Raw genomic sequence first — 26,280 nt, forward strand, 5'->3', positions numbered from 1 at the left:
AATTCCTAGTAGAAAAGAGTCTCCTTGCACATTTAAATGATAATTGCTTTCCGCTCCAATATGTCACAGTAGTGTCTGCGCTTACTGAAGCATGGCTCCTAGATAATCTGTAATATTGGAAGTGTCAAATGTGGCGATGCCAGCAAAAGATTTATTGAATTATACAACTGTGAAGGAAATGTTTCTCTGTTTCATGTAACTCCTTGTGTGCTGAGTGTGTAACACATACTTTTTTTTTCCTTTTATATCTAACAGGAAAAGGGTTTGAAACTCCCAATCATGTCTTTACCATTCCGAAAGGACTTTGACAAGTACAAGAATATTAATGAGGATGAAATACTTAACAAACTCTCAGAGGATGAACTAAAACAGCTGGAGAACGTCCTTGAGGAACTTGATCCTGAGGCAAGTGTAATGAGAGGGATAATTTCTATTGTCAGATCCATTCTCTATAACCCCTTGCTTTGTGATATCATCCGTTTAATTTGTATATGGATTCCTATAAAAGAAGGAAGTCACGCTATAACAATATAAGTTGATTAAGTGTTTTTTGATGCCTTCAGCCTTCCATAAATTATTTCTTTAGAATTCAAGCACCAAAAGGCTGGTGTGGGGGTCTGTTCATTTTCCAGGTTCGCAAAAGAAAACAACACATGTTATCCCCAGAATCTGTGAAAGCATTGCAGGGACAAATGAATTTGAGGTTTGACCATAGCATCCATAAATTCTTCAGAATTCTACAAAACATAAAATGAATTGCATAGGTTCATCCCTTTCAAAAATATTATACAGGTTTATCCAGAGGAAGAGAAAACTGTCCAGCAGGCTAGATGTCAACTCAAACTCACACAGGGAAATAAATACCTTCCTGTCTCTAAATTGGCAATTGGATAGGTTGCTGGTTCAATTATTAAGCCAATGTTTATTAATACTAATGTTTACCTTTCAACTTTCTAAAATGGCAAACAATCACTCATTATCACAAAAACTGAGAATGTATCACCTAAACTGTGTGAACATGTGTACATTCTCATTATCATTTGTTCATTATGGTTTTCAACTTGGGATTGCTCTGCAAATGTGTTATCAATCAATGATTTCTTGTAATGTGGTATTGGCCACTTAATTTTTGGTGAAACAGAGTATTCATTTGTCCACGAGGACCACAGTAGTCCAAGTACTGGTTTGGAGAAGTAAAGACTATAATTTGTGAAATGCAAAGCCGTGTGTGCACACTGTATCCTGGAAACCATCAATATATTCTCAACCACAAACTCTACATTTGCTCCATAGACATGCAAAGCAGTAATGCACACAATACATTTGCTTACACAAACCTGTCCCAGAGCCACAAGACTGGATTCATCCTGCAAATTAACACTTCATGGATAAATGTGAACAAGCTGAAATACCACTGGATTTTATTGGAGTAATTTGTTCCGTGATTTTCATTCTGCATCTAATTAAAAGGACATTGTGACACTCTATGACCACTTACTGTTATGAGCACTTCTAATATTGTAGTTTCTTGTAGTAAGGTGTGCGTTATGTATTATAATACATTAGTAGTGTGACTGACAAACATAGTGGCAAATTAGTAGGGATGCCCTGAATCCTATTTTTGAATTCGGTCGAATCCAGAATCCTTTGTGAAAGATCTGGCCAAATACCCAACCGAATCTGAACCCTAATTTGCATATGTAAATTAGGTAAATGCGGGGGAAAGAGAACCACGCTCGCAGCGCATGGCTAAAAATGTTTTGACTTTCTTGTTTGTGTGATGAAAAGTTATGTGATTTTTTGATTCAAATTCGTTTTGGCCAGGCAGTTGGATTGGGCCGAATTCAAATACTGCTTATAAACGCCGAATCTCGACGAATCCTGGATTTGGTGCATCCCTACAAATTCCTATGAATGGGGAGAGTTGTCATACATACTAAAGGGCATTTGGATCACTGGAGAGACAGACCAATATGCATAAAATTATTGAAAAAAATGACTAGTCAATTTTGTCCTCACTCACATAACATTTTCTATGGCATAAATCTGTCTTTAAGAGATACTGACACCAGAAATTAAACTCTTTTTTACATCTATCATAAAATTGCCTTTGAAAGATACTTATAATTTTGCCATAAAGTATTTGCATGATGCTTTTACATTACCTGTCTGATCCCCCATGTTTCTGTATGAGGGGGCTGCCATATTTGTGTCCGTTAGCATTAGAACTCTAACTGACAGGCTGGGATGGGACAGTCAGGTTGGCAAAATAGTCAGGTTTAGAAACTTCAAGTAACAATTGCTTACAAAAACGAACATCTCAGCAAAAAATTATCAAAATGACATATAGCAAACTTTTATTGTACGTTCTTATTTTAAAAAGTAGTTTTTTGTCAGTATCACTTTAGTTGTCCGTTCACAGGAAACCTAGGGTTTGGATTTCCATAAAACTGCGAGAAACTGATTGGAGAAATTAAATTTCTCCCATGAGATATACTGTATACATGACTTAGTTGTGTTATAGTCTGTTCCTAACCTCAAGCACTGTAAAAACCAAATCAAAGGCAGAGGGAACAGGTTTTTAACTTCTGTTTTATTTGTGGTTAAGTAACCCAATGTTAAAGGTGCCAGTGTGAAACAGGCATTGCGCAAATGAGTGCATCTTCTTTATGCAGCATTAACTTTACTGTTATTAAAATACGTTTTGATACTTACAGAGCTCCAATTCCAGGACTTGATTTGTTTCTTGGCTCTTTAATTGAGCACCCCTGCACTTTGGCAGTAGTTCTTCTCAAAGAAGCCAATAACAACACTGAGAAACATTTTATTAACTGCAAAGCCAACATGGGAACAAGTGGCTGTTTCCATATCTCCTGAAAACGATCATGTGGATCATTTACAAGAGATATGTACTGATATTTCTTTAGCTTCAAGGAAATATTATTTTAGTTTTACCAAAATAAAGACAGAATAAAATGCCCTTTATTATATGTTACCCTGTTTAAGCCTTTGCCTCCAATTAAAACAAATATCCCTGTGGCCATTACATAAACCATATACTGTATTGTACACAGAAAAAGAGGCTGTGACTACAAAATACATATAGACAAATACAAGAGGTCCTCTGCACTCAACCCATTTTCAATATATTAAAGACATTGAGGCATTTTGTGTCTTAAGCTCCTAAAACATGTCTTACCCTTTAAACAAAACAGGGATTGTTTGTCCATATATTGCAATATATTTAAGCAGGCCAACTATGTCAAAGTCATCCCAAATCTGGCCAGTCCTACGCCAATTTTCATCTGATTCATTAAGAATTCTATTGCTTCATTATACATTTTACAAAGGGACTATGTTTTACCTGCAACTTACTAACTACTTTCAAGGCTAAAACTCCCAAATATGGTTGCCCTTTTGTAGCATCCACCCTTCCCAGCTATATTCAGGTGATCCCAGTGGTGGCCAATAAAAGCACAGCCTATATATAGCATCAAAAGAATGACTATCCTATATATATATATAGTTCAAGGCTGTTGCACACACCTCTATCTGAGTTACTTACCCTGGTGCTACCAGAAATTCAACTATATAAATGCATACATACTGGTGCAAACAAGGAATTTTTTCTTCAAAGTTGATCTTTAGTTAATCAACGTTTCAGACCTTTATCAATATATATATATATATATATATATATATATATATATATATATATATATATATATATATATGCATTTATATGACAGAAACGGTGAGTCTATGCATCCTGAGCAGCATATATAACAGTAACCATGAGACAGTCCATCCCATACTGAATATATGATGTTATGTCGCAGTAATGCAGAAATACAGACTTCCCAGTCTCATCTTACTATTTGCCAAGGCAGAAGCATTCTGACATCCTTTAAAAGCAATTAACTTTATAATACATAACACAGCTTATACAAATACAAAACATATGATATAATAGGAACCATAGCATACATACATCATTTATAACAAGAACAACTGACATTGGCCATTTTGTATTTGCTACTTCTTCCACTCTATTTGCAGACTCTCTGAATGTCTAAACAACTCTAAACTCCTACACCCGCACATGTAAAATTACCCTCCCTTGCCCCTTCAGACAGATAAATGCATGTGAGGAGACACGTCAGAGCCAAAGGCCTAAATCTGTTTATTTTAACCCTTTGGTTAGATGTTTGCTTCTGTACATAATAAAAAGTATTGCAGTCTACCACATTCAGTCCCACCACATTCAATCCAGGGGATTCTGGACAGTACTCCAAAGAAATGAATTTGTATAGTTAAAATTACTTTATTTGCATAATTGGCACAAACCAAAACAGAAGCAAAGTTTGAGGTCCACATTGACCTGTAATCAAGCTAGATAAAAGGACCTGAAATGTTGCTGCTGTTTTGGTTTGTGCCAATCATGCATAATTTCATGTATCAATTTTCAGAGCCTCTCTAAAAAATATAAAGGGCAATAATTTAAAGAAAAAGAAGCATGGAATTGTTTGAGTTTATGTATAAGATAGACACTGTAGTCATTTACAAAGACCCTGGACAGAAGTACCCTTAATGCTCATGCAGAGAGGACTCTGTCTGGGGTCTGGCCATGCTCCTCACCTCACTCCAGATTTTTTCATTTCCAGCTCAAGGTGCAGAATGAATCATCAGCAGGCACAGGCCAGCTTATCCTTACTAAGTAAATTGTGTTCCTTGTACACTGTGCCTTCCTAGCTTGTGTGCCTAAATGCAGGCAGCACTGTATTCATGGGTGCAGGTGCACTGTGCTCTGTGTCTCTGAGTGCAGAGACCATTTAGGGTGCAAGGCAGGGTGCAAAATGCAAAGACATGGTGGATTATGCCCATGTTTTGCACTATGCACACTTTATATCTCACTTTTTAAAACAGGATTAGCAGAAACCTATAAAGATAACAGCATTCACAACCCTATTGTATGGGGCTTTCTTTTCAGAATGCACTATTGCCAGCTGGTTTCCGACAGAAGGACCAGACTACAAAAGAAGCATCTGGGACATTTGACAGAGAGCACCTGCTTACTTATCTACAGAAGGAAGCTTTGGAACATCAAGATAGAGAGGATTGTGTACCTTTTACTGGAGAAAAGAAAGGTAACATTGATTGGCCGCAAAGCTGTTATAAGTTCCTACCTATGTATAAGTAGAGAACCATTGTCACTTATTTTTGATTTTGGCAAAACAGTATATAGCCAAGTTCTTAGGTAGCTGAAATGTGGGGCAGAGTTGATTATAATTTAGTGAGATCAACAGGTGTTACACAGCGCACTTCTGTTTTATGTAAGAATGGTATTGGGACCCAGTATACTCTGAAAGGATGTAGTAAATTTGATTATCCATTATCCACTGTGTCTGGAAGCCTTGTTAGTATACTTTCTTTATGTTACTATATAATCACTTATATTTGTCTAATATCCAAATGCATTATAGTGATGATTGAGGATTTTTGTAATTAGCCCAGAAATACATACTATTCTGTTATGCCCTAAGGCAGTGGTTCCCAAACCATCATGTGGTGGTAATAGTGGGGTGCTAATCTTGAAAGCCAATAGGCCTGAGAACTGGGGAGAATGGCAATTTGCTCTTCGAGATACACCTGAAATCCCAGCTTGAAGTTTAGTTTTAGTTGGGCGAGATTTGGAGTGAATATGTATTTGCTGCTCTAGATATTCTTGGAACTATGGTTGAATTACTAATACTCCAATATTATCCCACTTCAGCACATTTCATAAGATAAGGTGTTTCTGGCAAAGAAACACCAAAGTTTGACAACCACTGCCTTGAGGCTAAAGGAACATGAGGCATTTTGATTGCAGATGTCTACTGGGGGGAACCCCCTTCTAATATTATTGATTATAAAGCGCCCCAATGGAAAATGGACCTTGCTGCTAAAACATTCAAACATTTGTTAACTGAGGTCCGCTCGTCATTGCTCCATGTGCATTAGATGAGAACCATTTATTTTTGATAGTATTAGAAGTGGTGACAGATCGACAGGAGCTACCATCTGTTTCCTGCCAGAAGGTAGCAGTGGCCAAACACCCAGGGGTTTCTAAGCTAGTTATATCTTTCATGTGGTTTTCATTTCAGTGTGGCAACTGAAGAGGCCTTCCTCAGTATTAGCCATTATACATTTTGATAAAAGGGAAATAATAGCCCTGTGGTCCTGGAAGTCAGTAGGAGTTCTTTATGAATGCAAGTGCAGTGAGCAAAGTGCAGTTTTGACCTCAACCACAATGCGGTTTTCCCATAAACCATCAGTTTTTCCAAGAATTCCAGTGTTGTTGCACTTGCCAGGGAGAGTTGCGTCTCATGCTTTTGTAGCCGATATAGCATAATTGTGCTTACACTTCATCTCAAATCAGATGCCATTGCATCAAATACATTGGAGTCTGTTTGGCATGATTTTCAGTGCTTGGCGTGCGAGTGACATTAAAGATTTGTCATACAGTAGAGGGTACTGTCTGGATACTGTCTGACATGTCTCTGTGTTAACTAATTTATACTGTACTCCACTTCTCTGAGAACTTGCATTATTTCAGTACTGTGCAGATACTGTTGTACTTACTACATCTTCTTATACATGCAAAAGAACATGAAGTATCCCCCTGGAAGTTATACCTTGACCTAGGATGGCCATACCCAAAAATATTATCATATTGCGGAAAATGGTTTTAAGATCGATCATCAGGAACATCATCATCTACCACTCCGTCGGATAAGTCTATACACACCTTGGGGTAATGTGACCTATATATATTCATTTAGTCTGCAGAAAATTAAAAAAATAAACTATATTGCAAAGTGTGGGCTACAGTTTTCCTTATTTGCTCAAGGAATTGGGCAATTAATAAATACAGATCATACTAAAGGGTCCCCTTCACCCAAAAACTTGGGTTTTTGCATAGTGAAAGAAAATGTCATTTAATCAACTTTCCAACATACTATCATGTTTAAAAGTTATTTGTAAATGTAATTGTTATTGAAAGCAGCATATGTCTTTCTATAGTCTCTGCACTTTTGCTTCTGACTCCTCAAATAATTTAGACAAAGCCAGCTGATTAACAGACTAGGAGATCTGACTTGCAAGTGTCAGAACCATTATCGTTATAATTTATATAGCTTCATCATTTTACACAGCGCATTACAGAGTAAAAACAGAGGAGAGAAAGGGATAAACAAATAAATCCCCTTTAAATGATGAACTAAATAACTAGAGAAGGTTTTATTCACTGGAGCCACACATATTTGTATAAAGTTCAGTGCTGCAGTTTGTTTGTGTTTATCATGTTGGCATTAAGAACATGTGGTTTACATTAGGAAGAAAGAAAACATTAAAAACAGTCCAGTGTTATAATCTTCCAGATGCTCTGTCATTCTTGTTTAGTCTTTAACACTTTGTCTCCCAAAAAGAGCCACATTTTTTATAGATTAACGTACTTTGCAAATAATGTAAGACTACAAATTGATCACAGACAATAGAAATGATGGAACAGTTGTCTAATAACAATATTAATATAATCCTTTATATATATATATATTGTTTAAAGATAAATGCATACATGTAAACATAGTAGGCATATTTAGATAGAAAAGGTAGCATTAAAGTAATCTTTTTGGATTAACGTAATTGTTTTTACACTTAAAGTTTGTTTCGGATCATACATTACCTACAAATAAGCAATTTCTTGACAATAAATGTCCTAAATTCAAAATCATGTACAATGTAAGCTACACAGCTTCTCTGATATTTTCTATGTAAATATGTGCCCTGCAGCTATAATGGCTGCCCCATATCTACACAGCAGCAAATTGAGAGAAACAATAGTGGTGTTTCTGAAGTAAACTCTAGTGTAGGTTATAACAATATCATTTAAAATGCATTTTACATTTTTGGTTGAGCTCTTGACCTGGATCCATCCATTTGCAGTTAAACCGAGGGCATGCTTTTTGTATGTCTCCATAATGAGGCTTTTATACTTGAAACTCTGTATGCTGGTATTAAGGTCTTTTTAACTAGGGGCTGATTTGCCTTCAGGGCATGGAATAAAGCACTATCTGCCTAATATTTCTTCCTGTTTGGAGTGAAAGAAATATTCTATATGATTTCTGCCAGCTTTACAAAAGAGTTTCTTTTTTCTGTGTATTACTGTGTTACGGAAAGAATTAAAAGGAAGGACACACAGTATAAACGCACTTTGCCTATTTCTAGCCAAGCTTCCTATTCAGAACTGTTCCATCCCCTTTTTCTGCAATGTTCCTGCTTTTCCAGATTAAGTTTTTTTTACTAGACCCCTTTATAATATATCTATATTTGTTGTAGTAAAAAATGAATTATGATTGTTTACCAACGGCAATAGACATTATTGGGTTGTTCCATTCATATGTTTGTGTTTGAAGGATGTTTTGGGTGAATTGTATCATGGCACAGGTAGGGTGTAGTATAACACTCTCATGGTTGTTTTATCCCTTCTGGAAAGAGTATACTTCTTGCTCATCTTCTAGCTTTCATTTTATGCCCAAAAATCTTTTATTTATGTCAGTTTAAAACATAATTTTCATCTTACATAATGATAATTTTGCTTGTGATGTACATATGAAGATCAGCATATTTAACCAGATTAATTGGGATTAATAGGTGCTCCTATCAGCAGAAAACTGCACCGGACCGGGGTTCTTCCAGCGAGCACTACGGAGCAACCCTCTTCCTGCTTCTTCACTCTTCATATTTCCCATGGTCGACTCATGCGCAGTAGAATGAAATAGCCGTTAAAGTTCGGCTTTTCGCTCTACAGAGCATGCACAGCCGCAAGAAGAAATAAGAAGCAGGAAGAGGATCGCTCAGTGGTGCCTGCTGGAAGAATCCCAGCCTGTGCAGTTTTCTGCTGATAGGAGCCCCCTGGTCTGGGGGTCTGGTAAGTAAATACAATCACTTAGGGGTGCCTAACATTTGGCACCCCAAGTGGAAAATGGCTTTCCTTCTCCTTTAACACCAGTCCTTTTCGGTTGTGTACTGCATTATTTACTAAATTAATCAGAGTCTTGCCCCCCTGTAAAATTTATTTTCTTTGGCCCCCACCCTTATTTGCATTAAAAGGGTGTCTCCTGACGTGCAAGATTACCCGCAACCCCCCTCACCTTTTCTTACAGGTCTCCTTCTCTCCCAGGCCCGCTGGGGTCTGCACAATTGATATAAATATACGATTTAATCATGCAATAAACATATTCTGTAGTTTAAGTTTAATGTAACTCAGAAGAGTGGTCCAGCTAGAAATCTGCACTTTGTCACTGAATTGGATGGTTTCAACAGGAAGCTGTTGAAGGGATTGTTTAGGCTTGGTTCTGTGCTTAGCATAGAAGTCAGGATGTGGGACATAGGCCCATCTCCATTATGTAGTGAGAGAGCCTTGAAATACAAGGCACTTCTCTGGGTCTGTGCATTTTAATGGAAAATCCTTGGCTGCCATCAAATAGATGTCTCACAAATAAAATCCAGACTAAGGTAACAGTACTAAGGGACGCAGAATACAATTCTATAGACATTTTATTAACTGTTTTAGGGGTTATGGGGTGAGAGCAGACAGAGGAAAACCAAATAAACAGTAGCAAAAAGGAGCCCTTTATATTTCTTTTCACACGTTCTTGTTAAAGACTGATAGAAAGACTGCAGAAAACTTTTATTTCCCTAACTTTATACGTTACCACCCAACATTCGGTTTTTTATTAATACCTTTTCAGCCCTACTGAGTTTAATTATTATCCTTTACTTATATAGTGGCAACATATTTCCCAGCACTTTACAGAGAGATTATTCAACATTTAGATCAGTCCCTGCCAAGCATACAGTTTAAGGTCCCCATCATGCCCATGTGCACAGTTAAGTCAAGTTAATCAGGGAATATTATTATTTGAGTATATAGTACCCAGAGAAAAGCAAACAGACATGGAACATACAAGCTCCTTGCAGGAGTCCTGGACTCAAGACACCAGTGTTAATATCTCACCCCAAAGTATCCTTCTGCTTTCTCTCACATTATCTACTGTTTGCCTATAGCATATTGCCCCCTCCTGTTGCACTTGTTACTTACCAGCATTTTGTATACTGGTGCCATAGACTTTGCTGTTCCTCCACTGATGATGAAGCTCTTCATGTCATCTGTTTGACATATTCTCTAGTGACTTCTCTAGTCTTCTATAAATATATCTGCTTTGCATATAGATTTTCTGTATTGTAGGCTAATGTTTTATTGTCATACCTGCAGTTCATTGATATCTGTCTATACACACTAAAACGTTCAATCACAGACATTGGAATGGTGACGTCACGTGACTGAATGCATCTTATGAGACCAAAAGTCCATATCCTGAGCTTGTTGGCGGTAAATTTCTCATTTATTGTCCTTTACTCTGTATTTCCTGTGTTTAAAAGCTAGAGGAATTGTGTTTATATTGAGAGGAACTGCAGAGACAGTGCTGTTAGATGTCATTCTGGGGGAGATAGAACTGTTGACACACATACAGTTGCAGTTTTATATATATATATATATATATATATATATATATATATATATATATATATATATATATGCGCCAGCACTTCCCTTAGTAAATCAAGTGATTTTATTTTTCACACATCACAGTGCTCCAACGTTTCGGTCCCTCTTGGGACCTTTTTCAAGGATATATATATATGGAGCACACATCATGAAATTATAAAATGCCTGGGTGCTTATAAACACAGAACTTATTTGGCAACTAGCAAACAATTTGAATAATTATACAAGGAAAAACAGTGTAATTAAGGGGCAGATTTAGCAAGGGTCGAATTTCGAATTCATGGGAGTTTTCCAAACTCGGGTGAATAGGATCGACCTGAAAATTCGAATCGAATTCGAAATTTCTCCGAAAAAAACTTGAATGTCAGGAAGGCAGCAAACTCCAAATTGATCCCAGGACGTCCCTCATTGACTAAAACAGCAATTCGGCAGGTTTTAGTTGGTGAATATTCAAATTCGAGTTCTTAAAGGGTCCGACTATGATACATGTCGAAAATCAAATTCAAATTTATTTAAAAACTCAAATTGAATTTTAACAATTCCCTAGTCGAATTTCACAGTTTTGACCATAAAAAAACTCGAAAATTCTATTTCACTTTGACCCTTGATAAATCTGTCCATAAATGTTTGCTGCATGATAAGTACTTATCATTAAATCAGTATTTAATACTTTATATGAGTAAGGCCCAGTAACTACAATATGTGGCAGCACTATGTCCATGGCATAGAAAGCCCTCATTTCATTGGGAATTATTGATTTAAGCCTAATTTTGTTTGTAAAGGTTTAAAATAGCCATAATGCATTCGGCACATTGTATGAAGTGTGGTAGGAGAAGTAACTCCATGATTTTGAAAGAATTTTTTAGAGTTGGGAAGATATATGCGGAAATGTGGCTGCTGTCGAAAGATATTTTCAACAATGACAAACTTGATTAATTGGAACTGAGAGGTTCTCTTAGCAGTAGGTCATTTTAACAGCAAACTGAGCTGGTCAAAACAAATGTACTTAGCAACATTTGTGTTTCATTTTGTATAGTTGGGATATGATTTGCCAGTGCTGAATGTAAACAAAATTATAATCATTGAATTCTTCATTTTCATGAAAAAATAATCATTGAAAAGTCAGCAAAGTATTTTTCTAGGAATTACCATCAAGCCATGAATCCTCAAGTTGTATAAATATAATCAGCAAGATTAATTATTTTTGGTCTCTTTTTTTTTTTTTTTTTGCGTCTTTACAAAGATACCGTAGTAGTTTGCATTGAACCCTCCTTGTGCAGATACCATGTTTGAGATTTATGTGTGGTTCATGAGAGATCACTGAAGGTTGCTGGTGCCCTCCTAAAAATGTTACTTGCCACATGTACAATTGTATGGTGTAATATAGTAGCAGTCTTAGTAGCCCACAGCAACCAACCGGCAGGTATCATTTACTTGTTTGCTATTTAAAAGTAAAGATTAAGTTGGTTGGTATGGGTAACTAGACATCCATAATGATCACAGCTTATCTTCTTAATGCACCCTTAATAGAACAGCTTAAATGACATTAGAACCAAACTTCCCAGTAGGTGGTAAAGAACCGTAATATGTGTAGTACAGAGCTAAATGCCTTTTTTCTATTACACTTGCTATCATTTTAATAGACCTAACTCACTGCTCTGTTTAATGTCATGAAAGAGTTTATGTCATGATTTTTCTGGCGTACTTTTTATTTCTAAATTAGACTGTTTACATCACAAATAAATTACTCTAGCATTTATAATTTTATTTCTGAACCAACAAATGTATTTTTTTTAATTTAGGTTGCAGTGCAACAGTATAGAGTGACTGAAGTTTATCAGAGCACAAGTCACCTGACTGAGGGCATCTGGAAATGTAAAAGGATACCTAGTCCCATATCAAAATGAAATATAAAATAACCTGTTTGCTCTTTTTGAAAAATATATTTCAGTGCAGGATTCTGGAACAGCACAATTAACTGATGCATTTTGAAAAAAAACACGTTTTCCCATGACAGAATCCCTTTAAACATATATTTACAGCACCAGTACTGAATGGTGCCTAAACACATATACACCATAATATCTTATACATGGTAATGATGGGTTATAAGCAGGGTTGGGTGCAGGGCCCATCGAGGCTGCTGCCCCAGGGGCCCACACCCCCCTACAGGGGCCACCGCCACCTGCCCTCCCCCGAGGGAGATCAGTGCCTGGGGGAGGAAGATCAGTGGCCATGGGGAGCACAGCAGGGCTCGGGTCTGGGCCAGTGAGGGCCAGTCCAACCCTGGCTATAAGAAACACCAGGTATTTTTTTTCATAAAATGGCAAGATAGATTGTCTTGGAATCCAAATCAAAGTCCCATGACTTGCCAGTGTGTAACTCCTCTTCTGTAGAAGAACTGTGTCCAACAAAGCTGTTTATTTGCTTTAATCTGGTCCAACAATGCAGAGATCTGTGATGATGATACACTATTCAGCCAGTAACTATACTTGAGATGGATTTGAAAAACATGTCAGTGCAAGTTATTTCTAGCACTGTTTATACCACGTGTATCATTCTTGAGTTCACAATTTGTATACACTTTCCACGATAGGGAATCACAGGTGGCTCTAATCTCGCAACTATGTCTAACCTTTGAATGATCAGATTCTGCAGATTACAGTGAAATAAATGTGTTTTGGAGTCTCTTCGTCCTTAATGCTTTTAGAGTATGCAACATTGAATAAGAAATCCATGATAACAAAACTACGCCTCTAATTATTTCCAGACCCTGATGGCTAACTCGTGTCTCTTATTGCATAACACTCATTTCAGAACCTCTGTCATCTTAGCTATTTCTGCAGGAAAAAAATATGGATACAATAATCAGGAATAGGCAACCTTATGTGCTACAACTTCCAGAACACCCCTTCCCCCCTATAGATGGGAACATTCCTAGTTCCTGACATAGAACTATAATGTAACTAGTAAAATAAAGAAGACATTTTGTAAAAGGCAGCCTTCCCATTTTTCTAAAGTATGGATGACCAAGATAAATAAAAAGCTGTGCGGTGCTAAGAAATTACTTGTTTTTGCACAGAAAAAAAAACTGAAATAGCAACAGAACACAACAATATATGTATAGTGTCATGTACAATGAGTAATGTTTCTTCACAAAGTGCTTTGCCATCATCTTTGCATTGCCTTATCCAAATGCACTGTGTCAGGCAGGTATCACCTGAATCACAACAAAACATCTTCTTATTCACCAAATTATTGGCACCAACAGAGAAACCATTTTAGTCTCTGCTCAGTTATGGTTTGTCTACCAGAGGTGTATTTAGTTGTTGCTGGAAAAAAGTGAGGACTAAACAAGAAAACTAAGTTAAAAAAAAACCTCAGTCCTTCGCTTGATATTTACATTATTGACATTTCACTGTCCTGTGCTTTGGTGTGCTTTATAAACACTTTTGTTTGGCTCATTGTCTCAAAGAACTGCAAGCAAAATAATGCGTGACCTGTAGCTAAAACTATTCAAACTGCATTTTACTCAAAAGAATAGGTTTGCATAATTCTTGATCCACTTTAACTATCCCAGAACACTTTTCCCACTAAACAGCTGCACAAGATGGAAGCACAACACATTTCTATTTGTAGGCTCTCCCAGATAATTTGGCACAAAAGTTCTGGCCCCATGCTGTGTTCCGTCCCCTCCCTCTCCAGATCTGATGTTAGGCTTGTCTTGTGCCAGAGGAGCGGCTCCTTGGTTTCTTACCAACAAACAGCTGTGGAAGACTCATTCTCATTTGTCATATATTCTATTTTGGCTTCCTTGCCAGTGCTACAGAGTCAGTTCATGCCAAGATATGTTATTAAGTGATATAAATGGTCTCCGTGAGTTAGGAGCAGCAGCACAGAATTGAAGGGTGTGCGTAGTTTTAACCATAGCAAAAATGACAGGGTTAGATTTCCACTAGCTCTGTGCAGTTTAAACTGAACTGATGATTCCAGTTCACCCTTTTAACTTAGATTCTCTTTGTTTGCTGTTTCAGCTCGCTGCTTGCACAAAGCTGGCCACACCACGGCTTATCATATCAGCCTGCTTGCTTATATTTATTTATATTTGTTCAGATTAGTCCAGTATTAGATTTCAGCTGAAATGATTGGCTTTAAAACCTGCTAGGTCGGGGATTTGTTTATTGTTCACTTGGATATTTTATAACAATCTATTTATTACTATTCCTTATCCATGGCAGAACTTACTGTATGCAAAACTGCATGAGATTTTTTAAAGCTAAAAAGAAAAGAAAAATGTATTTTTGCATCCAACTTGCAAAGTGTCTGTTTTTTTTAATGACAATTCATAGTACTGAATCTGATCAGATAAATAAAAATCCGACAGTAGCAGAATTGCAAGAATGTAGCAACTTGTGTTTCAGTTTTCCTTGAAAAGGGATGTAGAGTTTTAGCGATGACTAAGTACGGTTGTGTAATATGCTCTTGCTTATGTCTCCCTACAGGCAAAGTCTTTGTTCCCAAGCACATGCCCATTGAAAGGCAGCCAGAAGAGAAGGTGACTCTTGAGCCAGAACTGGAAGAAGCTCTTGCAAGCGCCACAGATACTGAACTCAGCGACCTTGCAAGTCAGTGCTATATGCTCATGAATACTCTCTTGAATAGCAGATTTAAAGGGGAACTCCAGCTTCTAAACCAAAATTTGAAAAAGAGGCCCGCATAACACAGAAACCCCTAATATACCCATCACAGTTACCTGTTTCTTCAAAAAGTATAAATAACTACAATTTTATATGCTGCAATCCAGCTGGTTAACAGTTCTTCTCTTTCTACATCATTTGAAATCCTGGCAGGGAACGAGGGACTAAACACTGATTGTAACAACTACTCCACAGCTTACAGACAGCATGCAGGAACTACATAACCCACAATGAATTGCACTGTGATGTTGTGTTCCTTATTGAAATCACATGTGCAGGGAATTGTGGGGTTTGGAGGATGCAGGCTAAGGACATATGGCTGTTGATACAAAGTAACAGTAGTCAGCTAGCTCAGCAAAGTAGTCAGAAAGATCAACAGAAGAGCAGGGGGCTAAGCTTACTGTCAGAAACCATTAAAAATCATGAAACGTCTGCATATTTTTTAACTGATATATATTGCATTTCAGTTGCTTAAAATTATGTATACTTTTCAGAAAGCTTAAGTTATCTTTTTGTGGAGTTCCCCTTTAAGAAACTGCAAAAAAATCTATCCTCGGGTTAAGCTCCTGCCAGTCCTACAGAATATTAATGACAGATTAGAATCTCCTCCCTTCCTTCAGAGTTCTTTACACAAAGGAGTTTAATGTAAACAGGGCAGTATTTTTGGTTATTTCATGGTGGTATTTAGCTGCTATTTGACTGCTAGAGTCACAGGGGTAAATTTATCAAAGAGTGAATTTAGAGATGGATATCGTCCTCTAAAGTGAAATTCCACCACTCTCCATTAATTTCTATGGGATTTTGAAAGGCATATTTATCAAAGGATGAACTTTCACTTTCACCCATTGATAAATATTCTTTAAAAAATCCCATAGAAATGAATGGAGAGTGGTGGAATTTCACTCTAGAGGACCTTGGCGATCTCTAACGTCACTCTTGGGGACAAGAGTGACTAAATTCACTAAAATCCGCCAATTCACTAAAATTTCGAAGTTGTGCTCAGGGAGGCGAAAGATAGCGAAGTTGCGCTAGAGTTAATTCGTCAAGCTATGTGAATTTACGTTAGCAATGCCTAATTTGCAGACGGCGCCACGTTAAAATACAATGGACGTATATGTAGCAGCAAATACATTACACTACACAAGCCTGGGAAAACTTCATAAAATAAAGTAGATTGTTATTTTGCCCTATACATGTGCCCAGTGTATAGTTTATGTGGCATATGTTAGGAAATGTAGGGGGGAAGGGCGGGAATTTACAATCTTTTTCAGCCTATCACCCTTAAAAAAGGAAAAGACGCCATCGTTTTCTGGGACTTAGAAAAAATTTCAACTTTTTTTGAAGCAATCCCTATCTACTCTATTACACTTCGCCTGGTCTGAGGTGGCGAAGGCAAGTCTGGCACAAGAGGTATCGTCCAGTAAAATGCGTAAATTAGTGAATTAGCGCAGTTACGTCCCTTCGACATAGCGCAACTTCGCCTGGTGTAAGGGTGCGAAGTAGCCCTAGAGTAGGTCCACTTCGCTGGCGAATTTGCGCTAGCGTTAGCTGCTTCGATCTTTAGTAAATTTGCCCGAGTGGATGCGGGTACAAAGGTTGGTTCTGACTGTTCTCATATCTTCAGAAAGTAAAATATACAATGTTTATAAGTTGTTTTAACATAATACTGTTTAGCTTGATATCTATTTGGAGGGACATTATGTTTTCCTGGTGCTGAGGAGGCCAGGAAGGAAGTCAGGGTAATAATTAAATATGGCCATGGTCAGTTTTAAGCATTTCACCAATTTCAAAAGCCCCTACATCGATTTTATCAAGCAGTGTAAATAGTAGGATTAGTGGCCTCAATATTTCAGTATTTATTCAATTTATCATTTAAAAGCTTTACTGGATACAACAACAGCCCAGACCCAGTTCAGCAACCCTGAACACATTTCACAGTCACCATAGATGCACAAAGCCTATTAGTGATGCTCATTATTTAGGAATAATTCTCTGCCAAGCAATTAGACTGGAACATTATTATTATTAGTATTATTTATTTATATGGTGCCAACAGTATTCCACAGATTTATTCCTATGTCATTCACATCATTCCCTGCTCCAGTGGAGCTCACACACACACACATCAGCTATTCTGTCTGTATATTTTGAGCATGGAGGTAATGGGAGTTCCATGGAAACCCATGTAAGCGTGGGGAGAACAGTACAAACTCCTCGCACACACTAAGTGCCCTATACAGAAGGACTATAAGAATGTACCCACTGCTTGTTTGTAACAGACTAGAAAGTAACTGTCCAACAAAGGTGTCAGGTTTAATATTAACAGAATTTTTTTTAGGTACAAAATGTTATTCTGCATTGACTAAATGATACATCATTTTTTTTAAAAAAAAAAAAAAGCAACATTTCCCCTTTAAATAGGATTGATGATGTTAATCTCCTCTAAATAACGCAATTGTTTTTATAAATAAATACACCTTTTTTATAGCTGTCCTTGGAGTCCAGCACTTTGCCAGCAGACCACAGGGAAATGAAAATGGAAACAGAGATGATGGTGAAAGAAGGGATGTTAGAAGTAAGTATACATTTGTGTTCTCCACAATGTTGTGTACAGTGATGTAAAATATGGTTGTATTTTATAATTAACTATAACAGTAACACAGAATTAGCCCTTTAAGTGCCATAGATTATAGAATCTCCGTTCTGTGGATAAAGGTACCTTAAGGTGGCCATACACGGGCCGATAAAAGCTGCCGACAGACCAAGTCGGCAGCTTATTGGCCCGTGTATGGGGCCCCCCCGACGGGCTTCCCCGATCGAGATCTGGCCGAAAGTCGGCCAGATCTCGATCGGATGGGACTAAAGATCCCGTTGGATTATGGCCGCATCTGTTCGTTGATGCGGTCCCGCGATCCGACCGCCCATTATTATACGTTAGGATCTGATCGTTGGGCCCTAGGGGCATCGCCAAACGAGCGGATCTCTCCGTGTATGGCCACCTTAAGTGCCACAGAACTTCCGGGTTGGGGAGCTGAGGAGAAGTTTTTCAAGCTGCTAGCTCCATCCTGATTGTTCCCCCCCAGGCAATGAGCAGAGCAGGAGGGGGTGAATTGGCCCTTAGGGTGCGATCACCCAGGGGCCCCAAGACAGCAGCAGGCACGTGAAGTCTACGTGTCCTGCTGCTGCCCACACTTCCTGGACCCCCCCAGTGCTGCCCACTCAATGGACCTGCACAGAAAACGACCCCTCTGGTTCCTGAATCCCTCCTGCCTTCTCCTCTGGATTTCCAGCCTGCTTGTCCCCAGATTAGTGTGACACACACTGTGTAGCTGTTGTTTGCTTGTTTCTGTCTGTAAAACCTGTTTGGCCAAGCTAAAATATTCAAACTGTGATTCTGGTGGCTAATTACAGTAGGCAAAAAGTGTTGTTTTTGTGGTTTTATTGGATTTTAGTGATTTTATTGCATTTTGCACTGTTGTTTGTTGCTTGTTTTGGTTATAAAAGGGAGGTCTAACTTTGTTTAGGAATGAGCGATATCAGCAGTATGAGATTGCTCAATCCTTTATTTACCATGTATAAGTTAAAGGTAGCCTGATGCAGCCCTTGCTCATAATGTAATGAAAATAGAATTATCATTTTATTTAGGGATTTATCTATTGTAAGTCACTTGTATATAAGGCATTACATAATGATACATTTAGGGGGTTATTAAAGTTCAAATGCCAAAAACTTACTATAAAATCCAAAGTTTTAGTGCAAAAAAAACTCAACATTTTTGAGATTTATTATACCCTGAGGATGGAAAATGTCTGAATCTGAAAATCCAGTATCTCAGACCTACCGAGGTTGTATATAAGTCAGTGGGAGAGGTCCCTTTCCTTTTTGTAAGTTTCTTTGGTCTGCGCTGGAATTAGCCCGAAAATCCAACTATTTTGGACTTTTTGGGCTTTTCAGGAAAAAGCCAGAAAAAAAATCGAGCAATCGTACAATTTGGATTTTCACTCACTATTCACTAATAAATAAGGTCCAATTGTGGATTTTTTTAATTAAAATAATCAGAAAAATTCAGATTTTCATGAATTAGGCCCATAATGATGGTTACATTGGATGTAATAATTATGTTTTCAGTAGATATTGTCAAGGCTGAAAAGGTGAAGCCAACATTTGAGGATCCGCCTAATCCCACTAATGTGGAAGAAAGTTTGCAGAGGTTAAAAGACAATGATCCATTTCTTCTGGGTGTCAATTTGAACAATATCAAGGTAATGTACGTTGTTGGACAATTTAGAATGACTTAATTCATTTGCATTCATCCATAATGATAAGATTGATTTAAAGGGATTTATGGTTTTACATACAGGATGCTTATGTGCAACAATAGGGGGCTGATTTATCAAGGATCGAATTTAGAGTTCATGGGAGTTTGTAAAACTCATTCATTGCCTTAAATGAGAACTCAACCCCCAATTAAGAAAACCCCCTACCAGCTAACCCCCCCTCCCTGATTCTCCCCCCCCCCCGCATACTTCAATAGCCCTGAATAGTCCCTAAAATATTTCTCACCTATTAGTGCAGATAAGCACAGCAGAGCTTGTGGGCACCATCTTCCATATCGCTGGTCTTCATCTGTAATAGAGCGCCGTATTGGTGCATGCGCAGTAGGAGCAGTCTTCCGGTTCGTACCATCTGTGGATGCTGGAAATTGCCTACGAGGATCAGAATTGCTGAAGAGGACCTGAAGAGGACCTGAAGAAATCTGAAGATCAGGAAGATGGCACCCACGAGCTCTGCTGCACTTACTCTGCATTAATAGGTGAGAAATATTTTAAGGACATTTTCAGGGCTATTCAAATATGTGGGGGGGGGGGAGAATCAGGGAGGGGGTCTAGGTTAGTAGGTAGGGGTTTTCTTATTTGGGGGGGTTGAGTTCTCCTTTAAAGGGTAACTTAAAGGAAAGGGATATCATGATTTTTATGGTGTAGTTTTCATTATTAAATTACATTAACTGAGACCTATGCTCAGACTTAAAGCAATATTGACACGTTCCTATAAAAATCATAGGAACGTGTCAGTATCAAGTAAATTCTGCATCAGGAATAGTTCCCCTCAAAACCCCCCGCAAAGCCACCTCCAGCCCCTGCAAACCTGCGTTCAACCGACCCTCCGCCACTGCTAAATGATCTTCTTTACCATTTCAGTGACGCTGGGCTGATTACAAATGAAAACAGGAGTTCAGCCTATGGGAGGATCGCTCCGCCCCCAGCCCAGCATCACTGAAGCAATGCAGAAGATCTGTTAGTAGTGTCTGCTGCACACAGGTTCACAGGGCTGGGGGCGGCTTTCAGGGAAACTATTCCGGATGCAGCATTTACTTGATACTGACACATTCCTATGATTTTTATAGTGTCAGTATTGCTTTAAGCTTGCAAATAAATATTTATTGTTTAACCGAGAGAATTAATTTGTACCATATCAAAAACATAAATATTGTATTCAGACATGATTTTTTGAATACTGCAGAATATTCCTATCCCAACTCTCAAGGAATTTGCCAAGGCTTTGGAGACTAACACTCATGTAAAAGCCTTCAGCCTTGCAGCTACACGAAGCAATGACCCAGTGGCAATTGTAAGTAAACAAGCTGGCAACGTAAGAGGCCACCCCTTTAGACTAGAAGAAAAGAACTTTCATTTGAAGCAACGTAGGGGGTTCGTCACAGTCAGGACAGTGAGGTTGTGGAATCCACTGCCGGGTGATGTTGTGATGGCTGATTCAGTTAATGCCTTTAAGAATGGCTTGGATGGTTTTTTGGACAGACATAATATCAAAGGCTATTGTGATACTAAGCTCTATAGTTAGTATAGGTTTGAGTATATAGAATTTAATTAAAAGTAGAGAGGGGTGTATGTATGGATGCTGGGTTTTCATTTGGAGGGGTTGAACTAAACTATGTAAATCCTGAATGTGAAAATATTGTACTGATATTAAAACCTGCCATGTGTGTGGATAGTGGAGAGGGAAAAAGTCTGAGAAAAACAATATAGATGAGGAATCTCTAAGCTATAGAGAACCAACTGTTACTGAACTAAATCGCTCAGCCGCTTCTGGCAATCAGACCTCCATAAACAGCTGGAGGGTAGAAGTTCGATATCCCTGGGTCTGATTTAGTCTCCATTTTTCAAGGCATTTGCAGATATGTTAAAAGTTAATAAAACTCTGAAGAGTCTCAATGTGGAAACAAATTTTATCACTGGAAGTGGGATCCTAGCTCTAGTGGAAGCCCTGAAACAAAACAAGACCCTAACAGAGATCAAGATCGCCAACCAGGTAAAGTGTCATCATTTCTAAGTGACTGAAAAACATTAGGACTTCAACATTTGTCTCATCTGCTATTCTGCTTACTTTTGACAGAGGCAACAGCTTGGCACTGCAGTAGAGATGGAAATTGCTCTGATGCTGGAAGAGAACTCAGCAATTCTTAAATTTGGCTATCAGTTTACACACCAGGGCCCAAGGATCAGGGTTGCCACAGCCATTACAAAGAACAATGACTTAGGTGAGATAAACGTGAACCAAAAAGAAAAGCCATTATAATACCTTTATTGTTTTTCCCCTAAAAATACAGTAAAGTGCAGGCAATACCAGAGATGAGTGAATGCTCTGTGTATGAATTCGCTTTTCCCACAGAAAACCACAGAATGGCACTTACACTGCATTTAAACCAAGGACTCATATGCTTTATGAGGACATGGCTATTCAATAACATTTGTCCTGGTTAGTAAATGTTGTTGTAGTTACAACAATGCATGGTTTGTGCATTCACTTCCAGCTCTACTGCTGATAAAGTAGGTGGAAGCAACGTAATGCTGCATCTGTTAAAGCAGACCATTGGCTCTCAACCTTTTTCTTATCATGGCCTCACATGCTAATCATAATTAAGACCCATGATTTACACATTTGCAAAACCAGTAAACATTTTCTTCGCTGTGCAGTGAAATGTGTAAAAGTGCACCAGGCAAACAAAAGGTGAAAGTTCTCTTGGTAGAAAGTGATGTATTAAATTAAAATAATAAAATCTAAACAATATCATTGGTAAAATATTCTCTTTAATACTCAGCATATTATCTTGGCACTATATAAATAAAGGACAACACTAAAGGGGGTATTTACTAAACTCCAAATGCAAAAATCATCAAAAATTCATTTTTTTTTTTTTTATAAAATCTGACTTTTAAAGTTTTTTCAGAATTTATTAAACCCAGAAGATAAGAAAAGTCCGAATCTGAAAATCCGGCATCTCAGACCTGTCGAGGTTGCATATAAGTCAATGGGAGAACTCCCAATGATTTTCTGATGTGCGCTGGGTTTCGTGCAAGTTTTCGGGTGAAAATAGAAAAAAAAAATCGTGAAAATCCGATGGAAAAATCCGAAAAAATCGTGAAAATCAGTTTTTTTTCCCAAAAAGCAAATTTTTGGGAAAATGTAGTAAAAAAACTCAGAGTGGATTTGACCGGCAGAAAATATTGAGATAAATTCGGACTTTGATAATTAACCCCCTAACTCTCACTGTTGATATGGACAATTTGGAGGGTATTAGTGCAAAAATAATTTTAGGATTTACTTTATCTGATACAGTTAGTCTCAGAACAAAATAATCTCTCCACCCTTGTCCTGTGTAGACCATTAGTATCAATATACGAGTGTTCTGATTACTGTACAAAGTCCCCTCTAAAGAGGCCAGTTTTTGTAGATTGAGGCAGTAGGTAATTTTATAAGCAGTGGTTCACCTTATTTTTTATAGTTTAATTATATTAGCCTTCTTCTTCTGCCTCTTTCTGGCTTTCAGACAGGGGTCACTGATCTGGTAGCCAAAAAGCTTTTGCTCTGTGAGGCTACAATTTTCTGGTTACTGTTACTTTTTCTTACTTATTTCCCTATTCAGGGCCTCTCATATTTATATTCCAGTTTCTCATTCAAAACCACTGCCTGGTTACCAAGGAAAATAAGTTCCTGGCAACCAGTTAGCTACTGAATTACCAAACTGGAGAGTTACTGAGCAAAAGCTAAAAAACGGAAAAACCATAAAAAATAAAAATTGAAGACCAACTTGATGCATAATATTACTATCTACACCAAACTAAAACGTAATTTTACCTAGAGGGAAGAAGACATATCTAATTTCTGCATCCTGTATTTGATAATAAATAATGTCAATGAAAACACTACATGCTGTAGTACAGTAGTGCGGCAAGGAGAGAACTGTACATTCTTCTTCAGTTCTTTATCACTTGCCAGTGACAGAAGCCAAAAGATGCACAATAGGCTGAATGTGCATAAATAGCATATGACCTGTTAGATGGGAAAATCCAAAAGCATGTTTGGCTCCCGGTGCTAGTTCTGTAGAAGGATGCATTTCCAATGTGCAGCTCAATAGCCATCTTAAGGGCAGGTTTACTAAAGGGCGAAGTGGCAAACGCAGGTGCCAATTTACTAGTGAAAGAGATAGGTGCCCACGACGAAAGGCCGCATTTTAGTGAATTAGCGTTGTCTGATTGAATTTTTTAGCCATGGGTGCGAAATGGTCGCTGCCAACTTTTCGCCGGTTAATTAATCTGCCCCATAGAAGATCAAACTTGTCCATAGGAGGAAGAATGTGGTTTGCTGCTACTATAGATTTTATGGAACATAAAATAAAAATTAGAGCTTGGACCAAAAAGCACCTGCACATTCCAAACAACCTGTACAATTATCAATGCACCATATTGTCTTTATTAGATGCATAAAATGTCCTTTGTATCTTCAGGGATGTCAGACTCATTTTCTCTCTCTCTCTTTCCAGTTCGTCAGAAGCGAGTTGAAAGGGAACATCAGTAGGATGAAGAAAGACAGCCATAAGAAATATGCTGAATCCTGTGGGGAAATACTCAGTATGCTGGACACTAAAAATGCACTTGTATGAATTCAGGCAAAGGTTTTTTTAATGTCCACTTATTTATATAAATTCCTTCAAAATCGCTCAAGGTGTTTCCTGCCAGACACACTGATATTACTGTTGCCAACTGTAACATACTGTAATGTGAAATCTACCCATTTTTATGTGCTATGTTTTCTACATTGAGTGTTTCTAGTGTTGTGCTCTATGAACCAACAACCCGTATAACACAAGAGCCAACATCACTTTGCCACTTTGTGATATGAGATAAGATCTCCAGATAGGAAACACAGACACATAAACCTAGTGCCAGATGCTGAACGCACACATACTATACATTGAATGTAGCTTTCATTTGAGCTAGTATGTTTCCAAGATTTGTAATATTATAACATATATGTAGTCAGTTCTCATGCATGCTTCACTGTGGTAAATGATGTACTGCTTTTATCTATAGAAGTATTTCCGTAGCCAGCGTCTATAAAACCTCTAGGTCTTGTAACACGAGATGCCCTCAAAATAGGGCACTTTGTTGGTCATTGCCCCATCTTACATTTGAAAAGTATGAAGCCATCACTACATTCTGAAACATGTAACATGCAAACCCATTGTCTTTTCATGCAGATAAAGTTTACAAATCCATAATTTACACTCACTAGGGCTCATTTATTAAAACTGGGTAAATTTGCCCATGGGCAGTAACCCATAGCAATCAGAGATAGGGTTTTTTTCCAGTCAGCTGCAGGTAGAACAATGAATGCAACAATTTGATTGGGTGTCATGAGATTTTTTCCCACAGGCAAATTTGCCTAAGGGGCATATTTGCTAAATAGTGAAACGTTTTTTTTGGGTGAAAATTCAGCAAAATTCACAGGGACATCATCAATTTGCTAAAAGGCGAGTAACACACTTTGCTAGCGGAAAACTTTTGCCAGACAGATTTATAAAAGTGTGAAAGTTTCTATTCGTTACCCTTTTCACCAAAGTCTATTTCGCCAGGTTCTGACTGGCAATTTAATAATGAAACTACATCCTCAACATTATTATGTCAGTGACATCATATCCTGTACTCCAAAAAAAAAAAGTCATAGAAAAAGACAAAACAACAGTGTTTTTTCATATTTTAATGTGGGTTATGTTTACAAGTTGTAACTGTTAAGTATTATTTAAACTTTTTTAATTGTTTGAAGCTCTTGCCACATTTGTTTTAGGGTGTTCTTATGTCTAGGACAATAGAGGATCTCTATTGTCTTTATTTTGCTTCCTTAAGACATTTTTAATAATAAGTGGCCACTTTCAGCAATTTGCCCATCATCACTAATAGATACTTACATTTGACCTATATATACCCCTGAATTTAATGAAGATAGTAACGCTAGAGAAAATTTAAGAAATTGCTGACAAAAGTACGCCAGCGTTTTTTTGCCAAGATGAAATTGTAGATTTTGATGAATACGTCTATTTGTCAAGAAATAATGTCTGACATAGTCGCGCAAAGTATGGAGGGAAAATTTGCCCAATAAGTAAATCTGCCCCCAAGTGTCAAATATCATGTTCTCCTGCTAAGGTCAGGGACGCTTAGGGGCACATTAACTAAGCTCTAGTGAAGGATTCGAAGTAAAAAAAATTCGAATTTCGATGTATTTTTTTGGGTATTTCGACCATCGAATAGGCTACTACGACCTTCGACTACGACTTCGATTCGAACTAAAAATCGTTCGCCTATTCGATAGTCGAAGTACTGTCTTTTTAAAAAAAACTTTGACTACATACTTTGCCAGTTTAAACCTACCGAGGTACAATGTTAGCCTATGGGGACCTTCCCCATCAGTTTTCTAAGGTTTTTTTGATCGGAGGAAAATCCTTCGATCGATCAATGAAAATCCTTCGAGTCGTTCGATTTTTCCTTCGATCGTAGGATTTGCGGTAAATCCTTTGAATTCTAATTCGTAGGATTTTACTTCGAGGGTTGAATTCGAGGGTTTATTAACCCTCGATGTTCGACCCTTAGTAAATGTGCCCCTGTCTGTGAATCCATAAAT

General features: G+C 37.8%; 1 protein-coding gene across 2 annotated transcripts in view; it reads left to right on the forward strand.

Annotated features, from left to right (window-relative positions):
- Window positions 1-24,321, forward strand: part of tmod2.L (tropomodulin 2 L homeolog) — a 32,649-nt gene extending 8,328 nt beyond the window's left edge. The window contains exons 2-10 of one of the 2 annotated variants that reach the window (XM_018253076.2): window positions 256-405; window positions 4,991-5,147; window positions 15,112-15,234; window positions 17,795-17,881; window positions 19,435-19,568; window positions 20,827-20,934; window positions 21,490-21,633; window positions 21,718-21,862; window positions 24,146-24,321. In XM_018253076.2, the coding sequence (XP_018108565.1) occupies window positions 280-405; window positions 4,991-5,147; window positions 15,112-15,234; window positions 17,795-17,881; window positions 19,435-19,568; window positions 20,827-20,934; window positions 21,490-21,633; window positions 21,718-21,862; window positions 24,146-24,180 (1,059 nt within the window). In that variant the 5' untranslated portion in view covers window positions 256-279 and the 3' untranslated portion in view covers window positions 24,181-24,321. The remainder of the gene's footprint in view (window positions 1-255; window positions 406-4,990; window positions 5,148-15,111; window positions 15,235-17,794; window positions 17,882-19,434; window positions 19,569-20,826; window positions 20,935-21,489; window positions 21,634-21,717; window positions 21,863-24,145) is intronic. The other variant, XM_041586779.1, reaches the window with a different exon arrangement.
- Window positions 24,322-26,280: the final 1,959 nt, after the last annotated feature.

Source organism: Xenopus laevis, chromosome 3L, assembly GCF_017654675.1.
Source record: "Xenopus laevis strain J_2021 chromosome 3L, Xenopus_laevis_v10.1, whole genome shotgun sequence".
In the NCBI taxonomy this organism is placed as follows: Eukaryota; Metazoa; Chordata; class Amphibia; order Anura; family Pipidae; genus Xenopus; species Xenopus laevis.